Below are 20,356 nucleotides of genomic sequence, written 5' to 3'. Positions count from 1 at the left end.
AACAATACTTTTTAACCTTTCTAAGAAGGACTACATCTCCCATGATGCTTATGGGCTAAACATTCCACTGCAACGTGTCCACCACTGTTTATATATGGCGGAAAACACAGACAAAACTGAAAAAGCAGTTTCTGCTCTTGCACTCCTCTTTAAAAGAAACTGCTGTATTTTAAGCCAAAATAACAGTTATGTTTGATAGAACAATATGTCTATATGCTGCCAAAGCAGATTCACAGCACATTAAGCCCCCGAACTATTTTTAATTTGTCGGTTTTACCCTGGAAACCACTGTTTACAGATGTTGAGCAACTGATTTTATTTCAACCCAGCCAATAAACGAAGGTAATTAATTATATTTATTATTCAAAATGTCTGTCATTGTTAGCTTAGAATCATTAATTGATGTCTAATATTTCGTTTAAAAAAAAACTTTAAAACATTTCTCGCATATTTTAAACAAACAAACGTCACAATGAAAAAATGGTGTCTGTAAAAAAGTCACGGATATCTAACTCATAACTATCGCTTAATTGTATTTTTTGTTACTGTCGCATTTTCTCCGATGTCTTAGATGATAAATAATCGATCCAAACAAAGAAAAATTTAGAAAACAAAACGTTTAAAAGGGTAAATATATGAAAAAGAAAATCTCGACCACTCCTTGATGTTTGCGATTTCTGCATCGCGACCCTTGTTATATTACCATGTTTCACGCATAAAATCCCCAATCAATCCAGTTTTGGCCATTCACAGCGGTGTCTTGATACTCAGTGGTACATGCTACATGGAGTATTTTGATTGAAATAAGGTAAGTACGCGATAATATCTCATTAAAGTCATGGCGTCTTTAATTCTGCTCTTTCATGCTCTCACCTCCAGATAGGGTTGCGCTGTTATTTTATTTTTTTAATGCCCTCCTGTTCAAAATGTTTCTTCCCCCAGAAAATTGAGATTTTAAGCTTTCCAATGACGCATCACACATACATATTGGATAATTTTGAAAGTTGGCCAAATTAGGGGTCTCAGAGCGGAACATCAAGTCTTGAATTTGAATTGAATTTGAACTTAAGTGTTTTCCGCTATATATTTTTTCTTGATATTATGCGAAAATAGGATTGTAAAAGGGAAACATTTTATCTGAATGGGAGGTTGTAGTTTGGGTTTTTTCTTTCATTGAACTGAGCTGATTTTACAACATGATTGGGCTGGAAAAGGTTTTTGATCTGGCAACCCTGCGCATGATGCTCCTTGAAAGAAGAACAGCCTGGCCGGAGGGAAGGAGACATAGTTCGTTGTACGGGGCTAAGAAAACTTGCTTGGAGTAGCAAAATAGTAAACAGAACATCCACAGCCCCTGTTAAAAAGCTGGTAAGGTTCTAAAATATTCAGTCATGTGCCGTGGAGTGTTTGTGTTCTGTGTATTTTTTTGTTTTGTGTCAATCAGCGTGGCCGTTGCGGCCTACAAGGGCTACGGCTAACTTGGCTAAGGCTAGCGCCAGGCTTTGAGGCCTTGTGGCAGGCTGCTGAGATTTTCAGTACGGGCGGGAGGGGACCGAATCGGCGCACATCAAAATGGAGACCCGTTGCTTTTAAGCTAGCGCGCAACTAGCGTAATGACGACGTCGTTTGATACGTCGAACGACTTTATGAATCACCAAAAGCGTGGAGAAAGTTTGTGTAGTTGTGTTTTCCTGTGTTCAGTCCAGCCTGCTCAAGGTTGCAACGGCAACTGGCAATTCTGCTAATGCTAGTAGGTAGTGCTCTTTGGCGCCGTCTTCATTTACTATTAAATAACACAACCAAGTAATCGCTGTAGTTGCATTTCCCCCCAAAACAATTCGACTAATTACTTCAACGTTCCAACTTAAGCTTGACATTCACACAAAACTGTGAGTGCCAATTTGGAATGGTTGAAATTCAGCGAGCAACTACTAAACTCGATTTAGACAACAATTTAACATGTTATTCGTGAATTTATGTATTTTAAATTAAGAAATAAATCATTAGAATAACAGTGATTACATTCCACCCCCTTATTCAGCTTCTGGAGCAGTGAAGTGTCTTCATGGCAGTTCGTAGAGGACACATTCAGTACTTTGATGTAAGTTGTTTTGCTCACTACAAAGCACAGCTGTCTTGTCTAATAATTTGAAATAACCATCCCTCAACGCATCAATATCATGAATAGAGATTGCGATAAATTGTGTTGTGTAAAGTGCTCCTCCCTCTGCCCTCCCCAGATTTTCACAAGTAGCTAAAACCAACAAGTATTGAACCTTTCACAAAAGCTGCATCCCCCTTACTGTTGCTAGTCAAACTTTTTGACTCGTAACGGTACAAGCCATGGCAGGGAGACGTATACTCGAGTGTATTGGTGATTTATTTTGGACTATTAATACCAGTGCAATATTCTCTAGATTGAGACAAAGGGGTTTAAACACGCAGTGGGGGGTTATATTCAAAATATACATTTGTAGCAAAGGAGAAACTACAACTATAGACAGGGGAGCACATAAGTGGTCCGCATTTGCGCATGCGTACTGGACGTAGACAAATCGCGCTGGCTCTCAACGGCTTCCATACGCTTTTGCTTACCGATGGCTGACCACTGTATTTGCGGCGGACACGAAAAAAAAAAACTTCTCAAAATGTCAGAGGCAGGCCCCACTGAGTAATTATTTCCGTCTTCCCCCACCCCCGTCAAAAGACACAGACGACAAAGACATCACTGGAGCTACCGAAAAAAAGGACTTTTGCTGAAAAGTGGCTGCAGAGGGTACCATGGCTAGAAGCAAATGATGCTCGCACGGAAATGTGGTACAAAATTTGCCGTGAGAATCCCAATGTCGCTGATAGGAGCAGCGCATTTTATGTAGGGTCAAAGAATTTGAGCCATTCAAACTTTGAAAATCACGAAAAAAAGCCAGCATGTGGCAATTAAGCAAACTATCGATGTCAGACAGCACCCCACTTGCCCTATGGATAAGTGGCGGAATAAAGTAAATGAAGAAAAGCACTGCGCTAAACATGCACGTTCAATGAGCTCTTATGAGGAGGACATCCCACTTTTACAAAGGCTTGGAGTTAATGTGGGAGCCGCATAATGCCCTCTATTTTGAATTAGTGCTTTTATGTTTATTTCTTTACATTTCACTTCAAAGTAATGGCAATTTTGTTGTGCCAGTTGATGTTAATCAAGCATTAATTGTTAATATGATTAATTAAAGGTAATTGGCTCTAAGTAAAGCTTGTCATAATTTTATCGAATCAGGCGGGTCGGCTCTCAAGCTGAATGAGGACCAAGTCACATCTCCAGGTGCTCCTCTGAGAACCTGGGCAAAAAAATATGTGCACCCCTGACTATAGAAGTAAAGGCATACAGGTTCAACACTTACAGAGTAAGCACAGGGGTAGGATACTCTGGTGTGGGTGAAAAATTAAATAAGTTCAATGTGCTTACTTAATAGGATTACAGTGATGCATTGCTTTTCGCGGTTAATTCGGACCAAACCACCCCACCCCCCGCGCGTGAAAGGTGAAACCCGCAAAGTAGGGACAACCCCCCAATTTGTTTCCCCCAAACCTTCCTGTTCAGCTACTTAGACACTGAGAATATTTTAGGGCTGTCCCAAACGACTAATTTTCTCCCGATTAGTCAGCCGACTATTTTTACGATTAGTCGACTAATCTTATAATTTAAATTTTTTAAAAAATTTTATTTATTTTTTTTACTAATTTAGCAATGAAAAAATTTTTTTACGCTTGTCAATTCACAAAAACATTTTGGAACACTTAAATCCTTGATTAAAGTACAAATAAACAGATAAATTACAATTATAAATCACAAATAAACAATGAGTTCGAATGCTGATAGAATTAACTTGTGCAAAAGAATGGAATGTAAACAGATTCAGAACACTGACTTCACCTTTCCAAAATGATTCAAAACAATTCTTTAAAAAATACCTAGCATTAATATTATAGTATACTGTAGTACTATATATAATAGTATTATAATAATTATTCATTGCCAATCAGAATTTTCATAAAGGGTGTCATTTTAAAGGTAGTCTTAGTGTAGAATCTCAAGTACGTGGGATTAACGCCAGAAATCGTTATTTACGTATATGACGAACATTACATGCTTTTATTTTGAAATGTTCACCGGAAGTACGTTCGCTAAACCGCTAATTTAAGCTTTACACTCCGCAAAAAAGCACTTTTTGTCATTGCATTTGTTGTCAGTAATAGATTTTTTTTTCCTTTTGCAAATGCTGTTAACCAGCGATTTTTCATGTTTGAAGTGTCACCTTTTAACTGCAAGTTTTGGAGAAGGCTGCCTGTTTTATAGCCGGCTAAAGTAGGTCGTCTTTTTTCCCCATTCACCTCAAAGTAGCAATGCTAACGTACAGTGGGGAGAACAAGTATTTGATACACTGCCAATGGGTTTTCCCATTGGCAGTGTATATATAGTATATGTATATAGTGTTTAATATAGATGTGTTTTCTTATTTTGTATGTCTGAACTTTAATACTACAGCGTGTTGATGAGAGAAAACCATCAGAACGCACGCGCGCAGCGATAAAACGCAACCGTGAAAATGACCGCCCTCATTTTTATTTACCATGCGATAAATGGACTTATTGCATATCGCGACAGGCTTAGCAACTTCAATAAAACATGTCATTAGTTAGTTAGAAGGACTTACAATGTCCTGTCATTATCATTCACGGCCGACGTGCAGCCAAGCTTGGCATTGAAGAGACAGGACACAACAGTGTACCTACCCTCCTTTGTTTCTTTAAAAATAAGTCAATGTCTTGGACTCTGGTGCGTTTTTTTGGCTTTGTGCCGCTTTCCCCGCTTGCATACCAAGCGTGCGACATTCTGAACTATCCACGCATATATTCTTTAACCCTTCATTAGCCGTCGACGGGATGTTGTGCTCGTCGACGGATTTACGTCATCGATGACGTCGACCATGTCGACTAGTCGGGACAGCTCTAGAATATTTTTTGTGTGTACAGTACATATTTTTGTGTATACAGTAGTTTGAAATATGTAAATACAATAGCAATATAGATACAGTAACATCCATAAGATGAATAAAACCTACCACATTGATGATCTTGATAAATGACGATGAAAAAACTGCAGAACGATGGAGATGAAGAAGATAAAGATGATTTACTGAGAAGCTTCTGCAGGAGGTGTTTGGCGCACAAGAAACATCGTGATGGGATGTTGGGACCGTTGTTTTTTCTTCTGAGCTAAGATGCTCTTTCAACGTTCTCAACGCCTTTAGACCCTCAATACGGTAGCTGAATTAGATGGCTCGGACCATGTTGTCATCGATTTCTTGGCCCCTTTGTTGCAGAGCTCTTTCAGGGTGTCCAAAGTAAGGCCACGTTCTTCAGCTTCTTTGTCATCGCCGTCGTCACCTCTTCTTCCTCACTCGCTGATTTTCTCATTTCGACGAAGTCCCCATCAGTTAGGGGCTCTGAGTGACACTCGATCAGTGTCTTGACGTCCCCTGTCATGTCAGTAAACCCTTCGGTGGCTACCAACCGAGCCAGACTGGCAGCCTTCTCTACAGCGGAGTGGGGAACTTCTTCAAGGGTTTTCCTCATGGTCATTAGCAGTGCAATGGTTTGCGGTTCAAAGCCGAACCGTACTGTTCAATATGCCTTTATGAACTGTGCCTTTTCGGTTTTGCAATTAATTTATTCTGAACGCTTGTGGAATAAATTGGTCGAGCTCTGTATGCCTGTGTGTGACTGTGACGTGAAACACAGCTGTGGAGAAATTCCCGCCTTGCACGTAAATGTCCAATTGCTGTCAAGCACCTGTGTAATCGCCGAGTAACGCCCTCTCTTGCTTACGAGCGACGTGAAAGTGAAACAAGAAAGAAAAGAGAAAAAGCTATGGCGAGCGGAGTGGCGACACCAAATTTTGAGGAAGCCCCGGTGTTCTGCCAAACGGCTTCTTTCAAATCTGCGGTGTGGCAACATTCCGGTTTCCCCGTGGACTACAATGGGGAGGGAGAGAAGACAAGAAAATAACCCGTGCAGTGGGGATGTACATTCCAAAAGACATGCAGCCATATTCCGCGGTTGAAGATGCGGGCTTCGTTAACTTAATTGCAACGCTTGACCCGCGTTACATTGTTCCCTTGCGGACATATTTCTCCAACAATGTAATCCCCGAAATTTGTGAAATGGCACGCAAAATCATCAAAGATGATTTCGCTAAAGCACATAGTTTCAACCTGACGTCCCGTGTTGGGACATGAAAAGTGCAGTCCTGCTAACTCGTCCTATCTATGAAAGCCATACCAGCGCCAAATTAGTTTAAGAATTGTGCACCGCAGTGGATGAGTGGAAGTTGAAGCGGCCTAATATAAGCATACCAGTCTCCACGGATAACGCAGTCAACATTGTCAACGCAGTGAATGAAACTGAGGGACGAAGGCCACAGATTGGCTCCAGACTGGCCCATGCTGTTAATCTGTTAGTCAAGAGATCACTGTCAAACAACCCTGCTGTGTCCCGCCTCCTGGGGAAAGTGAGGAGAGTGCCATTGTCAGCCATCCCAAAATGTTTCATTCAATCAACTCATGCATTTTATTTAAAATTACTGATAGACCGTATTTTCCGCACTATAAGGCGCATCGGAGTACAAGGTACACCTTCAATGAATGGCCTAGTTTAAAACTGTTTTCATATATAGGACACACCCCCATTATAAGACGCAGTAGAAGTTTTTGGGGTTGCATTATGCATCCACTAGTTGAAGCTGCGATAAAGGGAATAAAAATATTGATCCATATATAAGGCGCATTGGCTTATAAGGGGCAGTTTGAGAAAATTGAAGACTTTGGTGCGCCTTACAGTGCGGAAAATAAGCTACTTTTATTTTTTTGCCCACAGCAAAATATGTGTGGGCATCACAAATACGACATTTGGAGGTCAAATGGGGGCTGCAGTTGGTCCCAGGGCCGCAAATTTTGAGACCAGGTCAGTCACTACACTAGCCAAAGAGCTAAAAAGCATTTTAACAGTTGAAAATGTTTACATTTTAAGTGTTTCATTTTCTTAAAAGCAAAATAAAGGGAGTCTTTTGAAAAGTCACTTATGTTTTTTTTTTTTTTTTTTTTTTTTTTAATATATGCAAAAACGCAAACTGAATGGAAACCGTGGTCCCAAAACCGAGGTTCAAACCGAACCGTGGGCTAACCAAACCGTTGCAGCCCTAGTGGTCATGGGCGACGTCCGGCCACAATTTTTTCAAACTTTCATTCATTGTTTGCTCTTTTAATTTCAGAGCATTCTGAATGTTGGTCAGGCACTTTGCAATGATGTATCCCCGCCAATAACTTGAGGCTTAAGTCCTTGTTGTCTTCCTCGATGGAGGAGATGACGACCTCAATAGTGGACCTCGTGTAGAGGGCTTTAAAGGCCTGAATGACCCCTTAATCAAGAACTCCACTTGGACTCAGTTGTAATGGAGGTCAGTTGCATGCCCCCCTGCACAATCCATCAAGCAGAGGACCTTAAAGGGCAGCCCCTATTCAACGAGGTACAGCTTCACCTGCGAGATAAAGCAGTTCACAACACCTATCAAGTGTGAGGGCGCTTGTTATCCATGGCTTTTTATACTCATCCAGGCTGACAGCAAAGCTTTGTTTTTGTTCTTCAAAGCCCGAGGATTCAGGGACTTGTAAATTAAGGTGAGCTGGAGTATGAAGCCCACAGCATTCCCACACATAAGGAGTGTCACACCATCATTGTGGGCTTTGAAGGCTTGCCTCCTCACTTTGTCCTTGAAAATGAACGTCCTGGACGGTATCCTCTTCCAAAAATGGCCAGTCGCATCCATGTTAAACTCCTGCTCTTGGAGATAGTCACACTCCTCAATGAATTTGGGAAATTGGTCCTCGACGTAACAAGCAAATTGACTTGGGAAAATGGTCTTCGACGTAACTAACAGCTGCGTCAGGGTCTGCCGAGGAGGCCTCCCCATACAACGTAACGCTACGAAGGCCAAACATCTTTTTGATTTTTTTCGAACAAGCCTTTGCTGGCAACCACAATTTTCTTGTGTGGTGGGATCACTCAAGCCACTGGTACTAGGCTGAAGTTAATCTTTGTCGTCGTTGTCACCGCCACCTTCGCCACGCTCTCCTTTAGGAATGAGGCTATCATAAAGTGCTTTGGCTTTTGCCCTAATTATGTTGGTATCGAGACTCTCCTTCTTTTCCCGACAGTCCGATGTAGACACTTAGTGCATTTTCCATTTTTACCATCCTCTTATATGTTGTTTCCTCTACTAAAGCAAGTTAGGCAACACAGCTTGCTAGTTAGACTTCTGGCTTTAGTTTAATCCGACTGTAGCGCACATATATGTGCTTGTTTATTTTAGAGAGGGAAGCTGTTCACACTCTGTAATCCATTGAAGGCAACGCTCCAGTTGTTTTTGGTTTTTTTGAAAGCGAAAGAACCGCAATCCCCCAGATAAACTCCTGGGGTACTTCGTGTCTGGTTTAAATTTACCCATAGGTACATTGCTTCACTATTTTGGACGTCTGCAGCTTATTAATCCATTTTGCCTTCCTCTGTAAAGTTCTATGGCAGTTGGCAGCCTCTGATAGGCTTACCTTAACCACCAAATATATCACTTAGACAAGAGAGTCTTGTGTAATTCTCATTTAACAATGGTTGTTAGTAGAGGTGTGCGAAATTTACGATTGTTAGATTATTCGCAATTCTGCTATGAAAGATTCGAGAGGAACGGTTCACAAACATCCAAATTCCGATTATTGAAATATGCCAAGTAAAGCGGAACTAAAACACAACGCGGTGTTCGGGACGCAATGAGGAACCAGGGTATTACCAGGGTAATGACAATGCTCAACTCACGGCTCTGGCTCAACTCATGCTGCTGGATAAAAAAACAATAATACCTGACTGCTGCCGACAGCCGCCAAAAACTACGCCCAAATAATTGTATGGTAGATATAATATGTATAAAGAACTAGATGCGAGATGACACAGCGGCGTTAGCAGCACATGTACAGAAAACTAGATGTGAAATGACAGACTTGCTGGCGTTAGTAAACACCCGTCACCTTAAAGCAGTAGACTTCCCTGGAAGGCTGTTGTGGCGAACCTTCCAAGCAAACCTAATTAACTTTTTTTTTTTTTTTTTTTTTTTTTTTAAATACTCCTAAATCGGCAAAACCTTGACTTGAATCTATCTTTAAATGATGAAACTTTTAAAACTTTCACATGTCGAAAGTAGACAGAAGGGAAATTATGGAATAACGCGAGCTATTTTAACAACTTTTAACGGTTGATTCACAACATTCAGTTAATTGAATGTAGTTTAAAGCAGCTGATACAGAATGGGGAGTATTATATTTACTGTTTTGAACTGTTAACTTGATACTGAAATAGTCGTTTATTTAAGCCTGAGAGCATTTTTGTACAACTTGTGTAACTAATGTACGAAACATTAAAAGCAGCTAGTAGCTGGGGGGGGGGGGTTGCATCAATGATCCATTTATGTTGGAATCGTAGTCTCTGAATCATAATCGAAGGTGCCCAACGATCCCACCTCTAGCTGTTAGGACATTTTTGTTATTGTGAAAGGTCAGTTGATGCTCACATCACTTAACCATTTTAATTTCTCGTCACAAAATTATACTTTAATATTATCACATAGATAAATCTACCTTTGCGGTCTCGTATAAGACATTCTGCTCCTCTCTTGGCTTCTAAATACACTACTGTAGTTTTAGTAGTTGATTTTCGTAGAGGATCAAGCATACATACCTGTGAATATTATGTGTTAGTGTTGCTCTGTGTTTTCAGATGGCATTTGCTTCGTAGGGTAACTCCCAGCTGTGTGCTAACCTGTATGCTTATAGTTTCCCCTTCTATAATATGTTACTTTTAACAACCATGAGGTTGTTAGACTAACGTTCAGCTCAGAATGGCATTAACAACATGCCTCTTTGAAAAGAATACTCATCATATCTTCCCTGCCGCAGTTATGTTAAATAGGCTTGTGCATGGATCTAAAATATTCTTTAAAAAAAAAGTAGTTCCAAGTAACTGCTCAGGTATGTAACCCTAAAATTGCTGCCCTCCTTCCTTCCCACCCGAATGCATAATTGCAAGCCTTTTCCCTCTTGTATGTTTGCTTCATCAGGCCTGATTGTGTGCCAGCCAACAGCAAATTTATTCACCCAAATCTTTGCGCTGTGCAGCCACAGTGAGAGTCTAATTGTCATTCCTTCAAAAAGTGTTCATTCAATGAGTGATGTGGTCTAACACCAATTATATGTGGAGTCCTGTTCCCATTGTGGTAATGTAACCCAAAATAGTGGGCAGATATCTGTATAAAAAAGCATTTCGATACCAAAAAGATTTCACCATCAAATAAAAATTACCATAGCAACTTACCCAAACAAAGCTACTATATCTGACGCAAATATTTTTTGATAGCCTACTAACCACCGATTGTTTCTCTGATTAGTCAACTAATCAACTCATATATAAATCATGTGTTATTTGCTGTTGTATTACTCTGTGATTCACATTTTAACTGGCAATGTACATTGCAACCAAAAAGTATGTTTGTAATAAGTGAATATTTTTTGCTAACTTAAAAATACAAACATTTAAAATGGGGAAAAATGTACACATTTTTTAAAGATGGATTTTTTTGTATTCTTTAAAAAATGTAAAAAGAATAAGTAAATAAAAAAATAAAAATGGTTTTTTTCCACTTCATTTCCTCCAGTTTTTTTTTCACCAATGTGTAAACAATTGACAATCAAAATGGTTGTAGATTAGTTAGATAATTGATTAGTTGTTGATTTGCTGATTGAGGTAGCCTTAGTGCACCCTGGGTCACATTTATTGTGTTAATTCTAAGAATGCGAAAATAATACTTAATTTTTTGAAGAACTTCAACCCTTTATAGGAAAAGTAACTATTTTTGGTCATAAGAAAACTTATTACTATTATTTTATTTTAAATACTTGTAAACATTAATCCAATATTGCCGTATTTTTCGAAACTACCGAAAAAAGTTGCTGAAAAGTGGCTGCAGGAGGTACAATGGCTAGAAGCAAATGATGCTTGCACGGAAATATGGTACAAAAGTTGCCGTGAGAATCCCAATGTCGCTGATAAGAGCAGCGCATTTTATGTTGGGTCAAAGAATTTCAGCCATCCAAACTTTGAAAAGCATGAAAAAAACGGAGCATGTGGCAATTAAGCAAACTATCGATGTCAGACAGGATCCCACTCGCCCTATGGACAAGTGGCGGAATAAAGTTGACGAAGAACAGCGCCATGCACTGACAAACGTGTTTTTGCTCGCATTTCACAAAGCTAAACATGCACGTTCAATGTGCTCTTATGAGGAGGACATCCCACTTTTACAAAGGCTTGGAGTTAATGTGAGAGCCGCATAATGCCCTTTATTTTGAACTAGTGCTTTTATGTTTATTTCTTTACATTTCACTTCAAAGTAATGGCAGTTTTGTTGTGCTAGTTGATAATCAAGCATTAATTGTTAATATAATTAATTAAAAGTAATTGGCTGTAAGTAAAGCTTGTCATAATTTTATCGCATCAGGCGGGTCGGCTCTCAAGCTCAATGAGGAGGACCAAGTCACATCTCCAGGCCCTGCTCTGAGAACCTGGGCAAAAAAAATATGTGCACCCCTGTTTATACCTGTCCGCACTACATTTAAGGTGGATTTATAAACGCCACGCTCCTGCAAGGGATATTTAAAGTGCGTTTATAAACGCTACGCTCCTGCAAGGGACGCCTGCATTTGTGAAGACTACGCCTGCGCACAAAGGATCATCCTCGTTTGTGACGTCATCGTCCGCGTAGGTCCTTTCAACTGGAAGCTTATAATCTTTTGGCATTGTTCGATGTCTTCTCCGGACATATTATTGCGTAAAAATTTACCAGCTCGTTCAGTTGTAAAAAGAGAAGGCTGCATCTGTACCATTCGCCTCCATTGTTTACGATGCTGTAATGCCACACAAAAAATGGCGATGGCACCCCCATGACCTTCTGTTGGCTCCGATTTTTACATGGGTAGCCGGCGTCTACACTACTCCGGATATACGGCATTTAACAAATTTAGCTGGCTCCCTAGCCTGTCTAATAAAATATCCAGACAAAGAGGTACATTAGTGTAGCCGACATGCTGTATAGTATAATATTTTGAGTAAGGCCATTTTCAGTCTTAGTGTAGATGAAGACTGGTAGAGAATAGTCATCTGGTCATGTCGAATCCATCTCTACTGTGAGGGGTGAATGAAGAGTAAAAATGGATTGGATTTCCAGCACCGTCAATGGCAGCCAATGAATTAACTAGCGCCCTGTATGTGTAAACTGTCCGACACGTTTGTGTGTGTGTGGGTGGGGTTGTTATCATCCGATTAATGTTGGATCACGTCACAATTATAGTATAGTGACAGTTCAGTTGTGTGCCGAGAGTTTTTCCAACGCTAAATCTCAAAGGTTGGGAAAGACCAGTGTAGTTGATACTCTATTTTCACTCTCGGTCACCTAATTCTGCTCTCCCCACTGTGCGCACACTTTTGAGCAGCAGGAGGCATTCGATATGTCCAACGGTTTCGACATGCCGGGCGAGGACGCTAAGGATGCCAAGACCAACCTGATTGTCAACTACCTGCCACAGGGCATGTCGCAGGATGACCTGCGCAACCTCTTCAGCAGCGTCGGCGAGGTGGAGTCAGCCAAGCTGATTCGAGATAAAGTCGGAGGTATGCAGGGGCGGTCCCGGGGGCGGGTTCGGAACACTTGATGGGCTAGCGCAGAAGAAAACCTGGGCTTTTGTTTCGAATAGCAAAACTGTGGGGAAATAGAAATCTTCACTTCTGCTCATTTTTTACAGGACTTGATTTATTTATTTATTTTTTAAAAACAATTTTTTTTTTTTTTAAGGTTCCTGCACCCCAAAGTTTGATTGATTCTAACGGCCCGGGATGATCTGTGAACATTTTATTTGTTTGTTCGTTTGTTTGTTTGTTTAGACTAGCCACTAACTTAACACGTTTTTTTGTTTTATTTTATTGTTTTCTTTTGTTTTTTTTTTTCTCTAGGCCACAGTTTAGGGTATGGATTTGTTAACTATGTTAACCCTAGTGATGCAGAAAGAGCTATCGAATCACTGAATGGACTAAGGCTACATTCCAAAACTATCAAGGTAACGTGCACATATCAGGTGTTCCACCATTTGTCAAACGATACCACCGATGTCGTGTAACACTCCCGTGTTGTCGGCTAACGAGCGGGTTTGCCATGGCTCTCTCTTCTTCGATAAATTAATCTCCTTTTTAAAATTTGGTAGAAAATAATTTGGCGAACGGCTACAGTTTTATTCTTTGCATTTTTGGGGAACAAAAACTGAGGTTTACAAATAGTTACTCAAGGAAGATGTACAGTAGTTTTGCAACAAAATTAACACTTAGTTCCCAGGTTTCTTACCTCAGTCATCCTGCTAGTTATTTTAGCAATTAGCAATTTAGTTATTTTGTCAGACCCACTAAATATTGCAATCTATAGTTGGACAAAACAGATTCCGTAAAGGTTGAAACGTTATACTATATGTAAATGAAAACTGAGTGCAATGATGTGAAGGTGCCAAGTTTTGTCGACGAGATCCAAACGCATTTCAATTCACTGTCGGAAGGATGAAGAGAGGGACATGATTGGAAGTGTATCTAGTTGACAATCAGCAGTAGAACATGGGTAGATTTTACAAAATGGTGTAGTTTTACTCAACATTTGTGAAACTCATCACTTATATGAAATTGTGTATCGTTACCATCTACAGTGCTTGTGTGTTAAAAGTTGTTTTCAAGCTTCAAATCCATACTTACCTTACACATTCCTGTTGAAAATTATAATTGGCTAAAAATAAGTTAGTATTTGTATGACCTGATTTCACCCCCAAGAAAAAAACGATCCTCTAGACTGCAACAGATCACTTGGGTAAATTTTAACAATTGCATTATAGTAAAGAATTTCACAACATGTATACATCTCAGTTTTTTTTAATGGTTAGAACATTGTTATCCCAAGACATTTTTTTCAGATCTGGGTTGATCACTGAATATTTACCTGACTGTTTCAATTTACGAGTAATAATAAAAGCCAATTTTCCATAATGTGTTCCTTTTAAAGCACCTTCACAAATAAAATTTGATAAATATCCACGTTTTTCTGAAGTGCTCACACTTTAAGGTAGAACAGCACGTTTCATTGCGCGATGGCTTGCCTCCTGTCGCAGGTGTCGTACGCACGGCCCAGCTCTGATACAATCAAAGATGCCAACCTGTACATCAGCAGCCTGCCCAGGTCCATGATGCAGAAGGACGTGGAGGAAATGTTCTCGCGCTTCGGACGAATCATAAACTCCCGAGTGCTCGTGGATCAGTCCACAGGTAGGACGACTTCTGTCTCTGTGCCAGCGGTTCTCACTTGCTCAGTCGCCTGTCTGTCCTTTTATAACGCAGGAATGTCCCGCGGCAAAGCCTTCATTCGTTTCGACAAACGCTCAGAGGCGGAGGAGGCGGTGAAAAACCTCAACGGGCAAAAGCCGCCTGGGGCCAGCGAGCCCATCTCTGTGCGCTTCGCGGCTGATCCCAATCAGGTGAAGAATACGCAGATAATCTCCCAGCTCTACCACAACCAGTCTAGACGCTTCCCCGGGCCCATGCACCACCAAGCGCAACGATTCAGGTGAGCCGCTAAAATCTGTACCTATTCAGCACAAGCGTGATGTCATCAAATAGAATAATCAGTGAGGAATACATTCTCATGTCGGCTAAAAGACAAAAATGTGAAAACTTCACAACTATAGACAATGGTGTAGACCATTAACCCTGTATATGCTACTTATTGGCTGCCAGCCTCTCCCAGTAAAAAATTGATTGGCCAGCAAACGCCCTAAATAAGTGTTTTCCATGTATTTGCAATTCTTTTACTGTCACTACACATACTCTGTGAATACTATACATACTGTATTCTTAAAGAGCATACGACAGGAGAAAAAAAGTCTTAAATAGCATTATTATGTGAATTAGAATCATATTTTGGGATGATTCGACTATATACAACAATTTAGCAAAGTGCAGATGACGAGAAACTAGTCTTTTAATCTGCCGGATAGCCACGCCTACCATTATAGGGCTCAAGTGTCCCCAACAGGTGGATGACGTCAGTGGGAGACTGGGCTCATCGGTTTTACTATACAGCCCATTGAGGGAATTATTCAGAACGAGGAAAACGCGACGAAGAGAGCCGCAAAATGTCATTGTTTCAGTCTCTCTACGCCAATATTTTTACAGGATATTCTTTTTATCCAAGTATTTTTCCCCAATAGCTAAATAAATGGCTTGAGAAGGACCAGTTAGCCCATCGAGGGGAAACTATTCACGAGGAAAACGTGACGAAGAGATCTGCAATATGTCATTGTTTCTGTCTCTTTACGTCAATATTTTTACTGGATATTCTTTTCATCCAAGTGTTTTCCCCAACTGCTAATAAATGGCATGGTCATGACAAATAACAGTCTTGTGCTAAATGGAATATGAAATAATAAAAATGCACTTATTCAGGACGACATGGCAAAATTACTCCATAATGGTCAAAACTGTCGACTTCATCTTTACTGTCGCACCTCCCGAACGATATTTTGTCATTCAATGATGTCATTTCCCTTCCCCGGCTTCGGAGAATGTAAACAAACCAAGAGGCGTGACAGCTAGCCCACATGCTAACCTGAACCGAGTGATGTTTCAAAGTCTTCGAAGCGGAAAATCACACATAACTAGCCCGGATTATTTGACATGACGACTGGGTTGTCGATTGCCTTTGCGGATCTGCAAACCGCCTGGCGGAGAGCAATTTACAGCTCGTTCCTCGGAGGAGGGCGGCTGCAGTTGTTGTGCAGCTAATGTGCATGAAGAGAGCTTTTTACATGCCTATCAATGATCAAACGTAAGTAGTCCTTTATTTTAAGAAAGTTTGTAGCGTTTACTTTGCAATCGCTGTATTCGTATTTGACATAATACAAAACAAGATGTTTACTCACTTCCTCGTAAGTCCAATGGTCCCACAGTAGTAGGGCTTGTTTTGGCCAATATCCACGGTGAATGGGAACCTTTTGAAACTCCAAAAAGGCGCACACGCCTCTCCCTCATACAGCAAGATTTTTCTGCAGCCGTTTGGCTGGCGTGATGCGAAAAATAAACGTATTAATCCGAAAAATCAGCTGAATCCTTAGTCCTCATACACAACAGTACGGTTGTATAGTGAAGAGGACTCCTTCTCCCGTACACGTCACAGCGCCCTCCTCCACAATGCAAGACCGATGCCGGAAGTCACTCATTTTCATGGCGCGGGATTAAAAAAACTAAATAAATATAGCGATCGCTTCCACACACATCCAAGCGGTCCATATCATTCAGGAGCATAAAATACCGCGTGTATTATGAATGAAATAAACATGTTTTTTGTGTCACATGCACTTTAAGGCTGGCAGTTAATGAGTTGACTAGAGTCTTAATTTTTTAAATGTATATGTATGTACATAAAAAATGAGAAATAATCTAACTCCCCACCCCCACCTCTGATATTAAATTGTCTCTGTATCGGCAATGCTGGCTCTGTATGACTTGGACTAAATTAATGCCAAAATAGCCCCTCCCAGTTCAAAAGAATGGGATGTCTTTTTTTTTTTCTTTCTTTCTTTCAAACACAAAAGTTATGATAACCTTGTTCAAAAATCATTGCATCAAAATTGAAGCTCTAAAATCTTTTTTGAAACATTGTGATAAAAACAAAACGTATGCCCATTGATTTTTTTCTTAAAGCAATGTATGGAATACACGGTACACCAAAGATTTTCCATTCCAAGTTAAATATTTAAATCACAATTTTGCATAACTGGTGAGCTATTTTGTAGGGCATAATTGGGTTACTTTTGTGCTCTTTGGGGCTACATGACAGCCTGAGGACACCATGTTCATAATCGCTGCTCTACGGAAGACAAAAAATCTGCATCAAATGAATTTTTCTGGCTCAAATTGATAAAAGAAGCAATCACTGTAAAACCATTCACCCAAAAAAATGTTTACCGATACATACAAAAAAAAAAGGGGGGGGGGGGGATGCATCCACTTTACTTGTCTATAGTTAAGACCCACCCCCCTCTCAGCTGAGGCTCCGCTCGTTTACTTCACTGCTTGTTAATGTTATGGTATGGCTAGTTTTTGGGGTATCTGATACCATGACTTTTTCAAAACTTGGTATACCTTCAAATCAGTTATCGGCACATTCCTATTACCGACAAGCGGAAATGACACTTGAGTCACACTTTGTGCTTGTGGCCATTCTGCAGGTTCTCCCCTATGGGCGTGGACCACATGGGTGGCATGGGCGGCGTAGGCGTGCCTGGCAACTCGGCCTCAGGCTGGTGTATCTTCATCTACAACCTAGGCCAGGATGCTGACGAAAGCGTCCTCTGGCAGATGTTCGGCCCCTTCGGCGCAGTCACCAATGTCAAGGTCATCCGCGACTTCAACACCAACAAGTGCAAAGGCTTCGGCTTCGTCACCATGACCAACTACGAGGAGGCGGCCATGGCCATCGCCAGCCTCAACGGGTACCGGCTAGGCGACAAGACCCTGCAGGTGTCCTTCAAGACCAGCAAGGGCCACAAGTAAAGGAGCCGATGGGGAGACCATGAGAAGTACGGCTCGTTCAGTTTAACGCGTTCACTCAAAACTGCACCTTTCGTCTAAAGAGTTTCTCGGAACTTCTCCATGTTGCTCGTGGTTGGTTTTCGCATTTTTCCGGAGCACGGAACTCTAGTATCTATGTTAAGGTCATTCACATCCTGCTACATTAATACACACAGAGACGCAATACATACAAACAGTAAAAACAACTAATTGCCGTTGTAAATTCTTTCGATTCAATGGAAACCATGAAGTTTTGAAGTAAAATCCCCAAATCTAAAGATTTCCCTTTCTATTTGGAGCTTTGTTTTGCTCTGAGGGTATTTCCTTAGGGAGAAACAGCCCACAGTTCTGGATTATTGTCACGAATAGACCTAGAGGCCTTAAATTATAACAATCCAGATGTAATATCAGAGCAAAGCACTTTTAAGTTTGGTTCTCTTTGACCGCCATCTCAGTTGCTCTAAATATCAAATTTGCTCTCCTGACCCACTCTTTTTTTATTTTTTATTTTTATCATTGTCGTTCTTCTATGGGAAATGTGATGGACCAAACCTAGGCAAATGATTCATTTGTTCAAATTCTTTGGCTTCATTTTTTTTTCTCCCACTATTGACAGAGGTACCAAAAGTTTTTTTTTTAATCTTGACGGCTTGAACGCAGTATAGTCCCCTCCCCCATTTTCATTTGTTGTTTAATCGTAAGCAAACTTTTTGTTTTGTGATTTTAATTTTAGCTAAGAAAGGTTCATTTATTTGGTTCTCTTTGTTTGGTTTAACAAGTTTTAACAAGTGCTCATCTCAAGTTTGGAGTGAAACAAATGGCCTTTGTTGATGATTAAACTTTTTTTTGTTTGTTGTTTCCCTTTTCAGCTCAAACCATTAAATTTACTTTTGTTTTGCGAAACCGTTCCTTTGTTTGTTTTTTCTATTTTCTTTCTTCCATTAAGTTAAATCATATCCCACTAGGATTTAAAAGCACCATTGATCATTAAAATTTAGCATTATAATTTCAATGCGAATTGCTCTTAAGTGGCCATCAGGTCAGTCCTCATTTGTTTTTGTTTTTTCCCCCCCCTCTACAATGGGACCATTTTAAATCCAAAACTTAATTCAAGGCGTACACGAATGTGATCTATGATTTAAGCCAATTTGTGTTAGAATATACACTTCATCCATCGAGTGGTCAGAAAAAATTGGCTTTAAATTCCCCAGCTAATCTCGGCAACGTCTCCCTATAATTCCTTCATTCTCACCACTACTTGTCTTTTTTAAAAAAAAAAATGTTGGGGGAGTTTTGTCTTTGACGTATGTGCAATATGTGGTGACTCAAAGCAGGTTAAGACCTGTCTCTTGTTGGACTTTTTTCTGTTTTTCTACTGATTGCCACTGGTTTTAGTGTTTATTATGCCCCCCAAAAAAGGTGAGTTCGTGGGGAGGCACTGCTTTCGGCCTTACCTTAATTTATGATCACAGGAGGCGTATTGTTCATAGGCACACAGTATTTATTTGTTAATGTATGCAATGTTTTTTAACGGAAGACTTGTGTTTTCTTGATTTTCACCCCTGACATCCGTTCATATGTCTTAACATTGGATCATGTCAATAAAAACAGTGGTGGATTTTAAGTGAAACGATGAGCTTGTGTGTTTTCGAGCATGAAGTAACATTTAGGAAATTGAAATGGATCGGACGCCTACTGCCGTTATCGACTATAATGTGTAGTAAGTATTTGCTGTCGGCCCCACCCAGTTCAATTTGATTCACTGACAGCCAATGAGTTATAACAAGTACTCTTGATTACTATTTAAATCACGACAAGGAGCAGTTTATCTGACGGTCTCTTCTTTGCGATTTGGACATTACAAAAAAATACTGCTTCACCTTTACTGGAGTTTTAGAATCGTGGCTTCAAAGTGTTACAATATTTGACATTTCAATGGTATTAAAGGAATATTAATGACTTCCAGAGGACATGCAAAGAATGTACGCTCCGTTATAAGCGCTACAGTGAAAGAGGATGGCTGGTAAGATCTGGAAATCTGTGGTGAGTACGATGTGTTCCGTTTTTCTTTTTGTTTTGGTAAGCCTGTCAATTGTTAACTGCCAAATGATCGTGTAGACCAGCAGTGTCCAAACCAGTCCTCAAGGGCCTCTGTGGGGCCTGGTTTTTGTTCCTACCAATCCAGCACAAACATTTTAAGTTTTAACCAATGAAGTTTCTTCTAAAACAAGCAGCATCTGACTCTGATCAAATGATGTATGTCACCAAACTGGTAAAAAGATGTCGTCCTGTTTGGAATGAAATCCAGCACCCATTGCGGCCTTATGTGGAATAGTTAGGACACCCCTGGTGTAGATGTTCTGAGGTTGGTATCAAAGTGTGTATTTGCTCACCCATATCCCCACTGTAGGCCCATGACCCAAATGAATTGGTGCGGACTGCAGTGTTTCGCAAAAGTTTTTACTCAAGCACATTCATCGTTGCCATCAGAAATGGATTAATATACGTTGCCTAATTATTCCATTTTGGTGTCTTAATCTAATAGGTTGAA

At 40.3% G+C, this 20,356-nt stretch overlaps 1 protein-coding gene across 5 annotated transcripts; it reads left to right on the top strand.

The window, feature by feature from the left end:
- The first annotated feature begins 1,207 nt into the window (after window positions 1-1,207).
- elavl1a (ELAV like RNA binding protein 1a) lies at window positions 1,208-19,435 on the top strand. 5 transcript variants are annotated; one of them, XM_057859775.1, is made up of 7 exons: window positions 1,229-1,368; window positions 2,042-2,101; window positions 12,642-12,819; window positions 13,159-13,262; window positions 14,349-14,502; window positions 14,575-14,800; window positions 17,463-19,435. In XM_057859775.1, the coding sequence occupies exons 2-7, from the start codon at window positions 2,066-2,068 to the stop codon at window positions 17,785-17,787; spliced, it is 1,023 nt and encodes a 340-aa protein (XP_057715758.1). In that variant the 5' UTR covers window positions 1,229-1,368; window positions 2,042-2,065; the 3' UTR covers window positions 17,788-19,435. The 5 variants fall into 5 exon arrangements, with proteins under 5 accessions (XP_057715757.1, XP_057715755.1, XP_057715758.1 ...); XM_057859772.1 differs by having other exon boundaries at window positions 1,228-1,368; window positions 14,349-14,800; XM_057859773.1 differs by lacking the exon at window positions 1,229-1,368 and adding an exon at window positions 1,385-1,750 and having other exon boundaries at window positions 14,349-14,800.
- The last annotated feature ends 921 nt before the right edge of the window (window positions 19,436-20,356 follow it).

This window comes from Corythoichthys intestinalis, chromosome 15 (assembly GCF_030265065.1).
Source record: "Corythoichthys intestinalis isolate RoL2023-P3 chromosome 15, ASM3026506v1, whole genome shotgun sequence".
Taxonomy (NCBI): domain Eukaryota; kingdom Metazoa; phylum Chordata; class Actinopteri; order Syngnathiformes; family Syngnathidae; genus Corythoichthys; species Corythoichthys intestinalis.
Note: the sequence above shows the minus strand (reverse complement) of the source record. Positions and strands in the feature narration are given on the sequence as shown.

What these genes read in the sequence shown, in the direction of transcription:
- elavl1a (XM_057859772.1), top strand. Translation starts at nt 2,066, where the DNA reads ATGGCAGTTCGTAGAGGACACATTCAGTACTTTGAT. An exon ending in GACACATTCAGTACTTTGAT is followed by an intron (nt 2,102 to 12,641) that starts GTAAGTTGTTTT and finishes ACTTTTGAGCAG; the next exon opens with CAGGAGGCATTCGATATGTC. An exon ending in CACCAAGCGCAACGATTCAG is followed by an intron (nt 14,801 to 17,462) that starts GTGAGCCGCTAA and finishes GCCATTCTGCAG; the next exon opens with GTTCTCCCCTATGGGCGTGG.